Source organism: Falco naumanni (assembly GCF_017639655.2).
Source record: "Falco naumanni isolate bFalNau1 chromosome 21 unlocalized genomic scaffold, bFalNau1.pat SUPER_21_unloc_1, whole genome shotgun sequence".
Taxonomy (NCBI): Eukaryota; Metazoa; Chordata; class Aves; order Falconiformes; family Falconidae; genus Falco; species Falco naumanni.
In genome coordinates this window covers 147,745-154,212 of record NW_024427348.1, presented here as the reverse complement: position 1 = coordinate 154,212, position 6,468 = coordinate 147,745, and the positions used below count along the sequence as shown (strand labels likewise).

The following is a 6,468-nucleotide window of genomic DNA, read 5'->3' as shown; positions in this document are numbered from 1 at the left end:
AGCCGCTACAGCTGAGGAGGCAGCCAGACGGACAGAGAAACAAGTAGCCAGATAAGGGAACGGATGGCGCCGATATGTAATCAAGAAAGCCGTGTAGAAAGAAACTCCCTAACTTTGGAATAGAAATTATTGCTATGTCAAGATAAACTAATAAGTTCCTATTGTTCTAATGGTGTGCCTTAAATATCAACCAATCAGTGTTTTTTACGCTTAAGATTTAACCAATCAGTGTGTAATATGTAGAAGGTAGAAACATATGTAATTGTAAGAAAATCGCTAATAAATGGACAACTTGCTTGCATCAAGCTGTGTCCCGTCTCTTCATTCGCTGCAGCACCTTACCGTCCAGACTGGGTGGAAGCAGCTCCCCAGTGTGGCTCAATGCCCTTTCGTCCTCCACAGCCGCCATCCGGTTGTATTCCAGGGCCACATTCCCCGTGTTGGACAGCATGGAACTGAAAAGCAAGAAGGAGGAGTGAAAAGACAATGACCAATAAATACAAAGCAAGTAGAAAAGTAACACTGTATGGTGAGCTTCTGGTACCCCTTCCTTGATGCTCAGGAGTATCTTTGTCCCCAGGCAACTCTGCCACGTCTAGAGCACTGCCCTGGGCTACCCGGAGACAAAGTGTTTCAAAGTTTGGAGGTTAAAGAGGAAAGGGCAGGCATGGTGCCCAGGAGACTTAATCCAAGGGTCTTATTCTGGTCTTTACATCTCAGTTTGACATTATTTTGACTGCAAACCTGTCCTCGAGCAGATGAGGACAGGCAACACGCAATGGAAGCAAATCCATGGTTGCTGTCAGCAGAAAGGCATGGCAGAATTGAACCTTTCCTGGCACGCCTTGGCAGGACGGTGGCCACCATCTCCTGCTTGGCTTTACGTGCAGATACGCAGGCCCCAGCACCCTGCCAGGACTTGGACAGGATGAAACAATACATGATTTGTTTAAAGAGAAGAACAGCAGGTGAGACTGAACACAAAGCTCTAGAAGGGACTCGAGTCCACATGTGAGGCATCTCCAGGTGCCCAGGATGTGTGGAAGCTGAAACCTCAGAACCAGCAGGCAGCAGCACACACATCCCTGCCCCCACCCCCCGCCAGGCCTAATCACCCAGTTAGAAATTAGAAGAGGTTTATTAAGTGGCCAAACAATAAACATGTCAGTGTTTTATTTTTTGCCTTTATTGGCACTTTATTGCCTTTATTTTCACCAGACCACGAGTAGAAGGAGAAGCAGAGGCCACCAGAGAGCACGGCACGGCTCCGGCGAAGCAGGCACCAGGTCAGCCCTGGGCAAAGGCAGCTCCCACGCACGGGTCCCTGCCTGGCCTCTGGCTCTCACGGGAATGTCCTCGTCTGGAAGGGCAAGGTCTCCTTGCACTGAGTCGTGTCCGTATCCAGCTTGAGCTCAGCGTAGTCGACAACAGCACTGAGGCAAAGCTCCACCTCACGGCTGCTCTCCTCCAGGACAGTGTGAGCTGGTTCTGGGTCTGTCTCGATCACCTCCAAACAGGAAAGGGAAGAATCACTGAGCAGAGCCTAGAAAGCCCGGCTGAGCAAGAGGAGGCTTTTGGCCTCCAAGATCAGCCTCGTACAGGGGCTAGAAAGGACCATTCCCATTTATTTCCCCGGGAAGGTGACAAAATTTAACCCTTCCATTACAGTGTTTGTTTCTACCGACTGAACACCATAATCACCACCATGACTGAGAATACACCCATGGGGACAATGACTGGGTCATAGGTACCTGTCCCTGTGTTTCAACCCTGTAGAGTGTCAGACCTTTTTCATGGCCCGCTACAGATCCAGCAGGCCTCTAAATTAGGATTAAGTTCCCCTGTGGGAGTTCTGTGGATGGAGAACCCCAAGACTGAACAAAACCAGAAAGCACCTTTTCCCTCTTGTCTTAGCGGCAGGTGCTTTCCAGACACCATGTGTGGGGCAACAGCCACGCTGGTGAGGGCTGGGGACGGCCGTTTTGGAATGGGGACGAACTCACTAGGAAAGCCTCCGACTGCTGCTGCTGATGGGGAAGAAGTGTGGTTTACAGGTCTTAAAAAGGCTCAGAAACTAGGGAGGAACACGTGCCAGGTACGTGTGTGTGGCACTTTCTGGAGCGATGCTTCTCCAGACTGCTGCACGACTGCCACGCAGCACCTGGGCTGCTGCACAATGAGATATCCCACACAACATGGGCACCACCACCAAAACCTCTGCTATCGGTGTAGGCAGAGCTGACAGCTCACCCACCATGTGCCGGTGGGCTGGCCAGCGCACACACAAGAGCACTAGTGTGGCTCTCCACTCCAAAACAAGAGTCAGAGTGCAGCGCCTTAAACTCCTTGTTGGTGAAAAGGCACTGAATTCGACGAAGAAATTTTAACACCACAAAACGTGATAAAATCGTAAAATGTGCCCTCCCGTTCAACACAGGTTGCAACACTTCAGCTTTTGGCAGAGACCGGTAGTTTGCATGTGGCTAAACGTGTCTTGTCAAAAGACCTCCCCATTTTGTGTTGGTGTCACAGGTCACTGCATCTGCCTCTCCCCCAAAACGCACTGCGGGTGAACCTCACGGGTGGATTAAACGTCAGGAGGACGCAGGAGCTGCTCAGCCAGCAGAGATGGTGGCCTGCCAGGGTTTTTTTGTAGCAGCTCCGTTAGCTTTTCCTGTTTGCGTTTCTTACCTTCTTCTTCACAGGCCACGTGGCTCCTGGGCCCCTCATGGTGGTATCCACCCACTTGATGGTGCGCAGGCAGTCATCCCAGTCTTTAATCTGCTCCGGCGGCAGCGGGAAGGTGATCCTAGCCACCTTGCACTTCACAGGGTGCATTTTGAAGGTGACCGCGACATCCGATTTCAAGGTCACTGTGATGGCCTTAGCACAGCCAGCATGGAGGTGTCCCACCTAGGGAGAACCAGAGAGCCAAGACCTAACTGGAATCACTAGCAAGGGCAGGACTGACAGCAAAGAGATCGATCGATGTGGTGAGCAGCTGTGCCAGGAATCTGCCTCTTACCGTGTATTCATCTGGGGTTTGACAGAGGAAAATACAAAAGATGCCACCTCCCGTAACACGGAGCCTTTTCTGTGGGGTTGACAGCCCCGTGCCAGCTAAGCCAGGGATTGCAGCTCCTTTGTGGCACTGAAACAGGCTCTCACCGGTACGTGGTGACTCCCTGCCAGCTCCTGGGAACCCGCCGGGCAGGGCTGGAGCAATGGGAAAAGGCAGAGCCATCCAAACTCACCTTGGGGGAGAAGTGAAATGGGGTGTCTGCCAGCCACTCAAACCGCATCGCCTCCGTCCTGCTGCGGTTGGTGATGGTGAAGGTCACGCTGTAGGGTTTCCCGATGTGACAGTCCCCGAACGGGATGTGATTCACTCTGGCAGCTGCTAGGAATGAGAGCAGGAGGTCTCAGTGTGCCTGAGGTCCATCCACCCCCCTCACATCCACAGAGACAGGCGTGGCCAACTCTTCCTTGCTCCAAGCCTTCCTCCCTGGGGAGACGCAGTTCCCCATCCTACCGCTTCCATGCAAGCGCCCTGCCACATCCCTAAACCCGTGGCTGTGGCTGTGCAGAGCCACGCAGCACAGCATGCACTGCCCCTCTGCACAGAGCCAGCACGCTCCCAGACCGCCAGGTCAGGGGGTGACAGCACAGGCTGCGTATATCAAGGGCACAAATCATTAGACACGGGCTTCATCTCCATAGCATACCATGGGCTGGCAGCCCTCCTTTTGGAGATACTCAGCTGAACGCGGGTATCTCTGACCCTTCCCTGCTAGCCTGCAAGCTTCTCCCTTGACAGACGATCTTCTCTTCTGCTCTCAAGCTGCCTCTTAAGCCTCTGCAGGCTACAAAAGGCAGCAGGATCTGGCTGCTAAAGCTGGACCGCAGGTGCGCGGCACAGGGTGAGCAGAAACGTCTGTTTTCCTGTTCCTTGATCCACATGGGCAGCCTTTCCTCTCTTACCCTCAATTACGTCTTCCTCTAGATTGCCCTCAGCATTCTCCTTCTCCTCACTGTCTGCCACCAGTCCGTGGATGTTATCTAGCGTGAAGTCATCCTCGTAGCCTTCACCCACCAGCTGAATGTCGGTCTCCTCATACGGGTTGTTCACCACTGACAAGTGGATCCTGCCGCTGTCATGATCCGCTCCGGTTACTCGGGCTAACTGCCTTGCACAGTTCTCTTCCCATTCTTGTTTAAACACAATCATCCCTGCCCCGTCAAAAATCAACCTACAGGTCTGTTTTATATCGAACGGGAGCAAATCATCTCCCCCAAAAACCCCATCTATGAGGGTGGAGACCATGGCCGAATTGAGTCCTTTGTCCGCGATTGCTTTAACAATCGCTTGTATATCCTTAGGGCTTAAGGGCGAATGAACCCTCTGTCCCCCGTCCGTCACTCGGACCGGGAATGCTAGTGTGTCTGTTGGGGCCCAATCGGCACATGCAATTTGTATTTTTCTCCAATCAGTGAGAGTAATTTCTGTCCCCTTCTGTTTTTCTTTTTCCGTGAGTGGTGATATTTTGGTCTTTGTATTTGCAAGCCAAGTCTCCCATGCAGCGTCTGAGTCGGAGTCAGAGTCCGACTGACTGCTCTCTTCCGGGTGCTGGTGGTATGTGGTCGGGCTTCGGCCCCTCCCCTTTCTTGTGTAATCGGGCGGTTCTTTCCCTTTTTGCCCGCCCTGCCTTCCGCTTGGGGAGGCGCCTGCCTTATAAGGACGGTTTTGGGGAGGGTCATTCTGATTAGCTTTCCGCCCCTCGCTCGTGATCTTTTCCCTTTTTTGGTCATGCCAATCACTCTTTTCCTTCCCATTCTCCTCCCCCTCCCCTCTGTGTGCGCCTGTTAACTCTAGCGCTCCCCCCCCTGCTCCCGCCTTGCTGCTCGGCGCCATCTTGGGGCGCACAGGGCGGTGGTTCAATCCGTGTATTTCCGGCCTCGGCTTTCGCCTCAGCACCCCTGGCCTCTGCAGCCAGTTTGCCGCGAAAGGAGTTCGCCGAGGAGTCTGTGGGTGAGCTGAAGATGTTAGAGTCTTTCGGACGCTGAGTGGGCGCGTCACTTTTCTGTCAGCTTTGAGGGTCGACGGAACCCTCCTCAGCCGGGGGGCGGGAGGTTTGCGTAGCCGCCCCAGTTCCCACCCGTGGGGTGGTTAACAGACAATCCCTGTCTGCCACCAGTCCGTGGATGTTATCTAGCGTGAAGTCATCCTCGTAGCCTTCGCCCACCAGCTGAATGTCGGTCTCCTCATACGGGTTGTTCACCACTGACAAGTGGATCCTGCCTTCCACACGTTGGGCCAGGGTGGGTTTGAAAAGCACGTCAAACTCTGCTAATTCCCCACGGAGCAGGACCAGGAGAGCGGTGTGAGGCTTCCTCTCTGCACAGCAATGAAATCAGCGACAAGTGATACAGCTGTACCGCTGAAATATTTCTGTGGGGCGTAAGGGGTTGAAACCCAGCTACCTCTAAGCACAGGTTCTCCCACCAATGGTGCCAGACCCTCCTCCTATGCTCACAAGGCTACGACAGCACCACGCGTATCACTGCTGAAGTGTCTTAAACACAGGTTAACACCCAGCGCTCACTCAAACTGCAGTCAGTCAGCTCCTGCCACACGTAAAGCTGAGCCAAAGAATGGGTTTGGCTTCTGTTGGCTGGCTGTGGGCTCAGGGGCTGCCTCCATTCAGGCTGCTACTCCCACACACAGCAAAGACCTCAGATGGTCCGCTGAAGTGGTGACAGCCCCCCGCAACTCAACCCACCATGTCCAGAGGAACAGAAAAAACTTCCAACCACTTTCTAGGAGGAAGCCGTGCGCAGAGTCCACATGAAAAGCTGGGGGTACAGAGAGCCCCAGCGAAGAAACAACACCTAACATTTGGCGGCTGCTTGGCCAAGCCAAGAGCAGGGCACACATTTCTCCCCTGTGTGGATGACCGTGCTTCACGCTTACTGGATTTACCTCCTGCAGGAGAGTCCTCCTTCACGCCCCCAGCTTGGTAGACGCATTGTGTGGTGGGCCTGGCTTTCAAGAAGAAAACTCCCGCTTCATCCAACAGGTCTATCGTCAACTGAGAAAAAGGAACACAGAGCACAACCACACTGCTGTGGGTACAGGGTGACACGTGGGTTGGCACCGTACTGGTGCTGGTCCAGCACGGGGCATCCAGCATGCTTCCCTGCTTCAAACACAGCTCTTAGCTAAACTTACAAAGTTCAAGTAAAACTAGACAGAAAAAAGAAGCGTTCAGAGGCGTTGGGATACAAAAATAATGAACAGAATTTTTCATTAAAGTGTAGTAAAATGGGATCAAATACAATCTAATGCAACTATGACATCACACGTGCCCACCCGAGAATCAAAGCGTGAGAAGAGAGATGGGGGGAAAACACCCCACCAACTTTCTTGCGTTGTATTTAACTGAAAAGGATAGGCTAGTCAGAAAAATC

The 6,468-nt window shown here is 53.0% G+C and overlaps 1 protein-coding gene across 1 annotated transcript in view; it reads right to left on the bottom strand.

The window, feature by feature from the left end:
- Nucleotides 1–1,159: 1,159 nt before the first annotated feature.
- LOC121081922 (hydrocephalus-inducing protein-like) overlaps nucleotides 1,160–6,468 on the bottom strand; it is an 88,949-nt gene continuing 83,640 nt past the window's right edge. The window contains exons 45-51 of the mRNA XM_040581275.1: nucleotides 5,981–6,089; nucleotides 5,177–5,395; nucleotides 4,895–5,023; nucleotides 3,982–4,443; nucleotides 3,255–3,400; nucleotides 2,692–2,913; nucleotides 1,160–1,507 (exon numbers count right to left, since the gene is read on the bottom strand). Coding sequence (XP_040437209.1) covers nucleotides 1,343–1,507; nucleotides 2,692–2,913; nucleotides 3,255–3,400; nucleotides 3,982–4,443; nucleotides 4,895–5,023; nucleotides 5,177–5,395; nucleotides 5,981–6,089 — 1,452 coding nt within the window. The 3' untranslated portion in view covers nucleotides 1,160–1,342. The remainder of the gene's footprint in view (nucleotides 1,508–2,691; nucleotides 2,914–3,254; nucleotides 3,401–3,981; nucleotides 4,444–4,894; nucleotides 5,024–5,176; nucleotides 5,396–5,980; nucleotides 6,090–6,468) is intronic.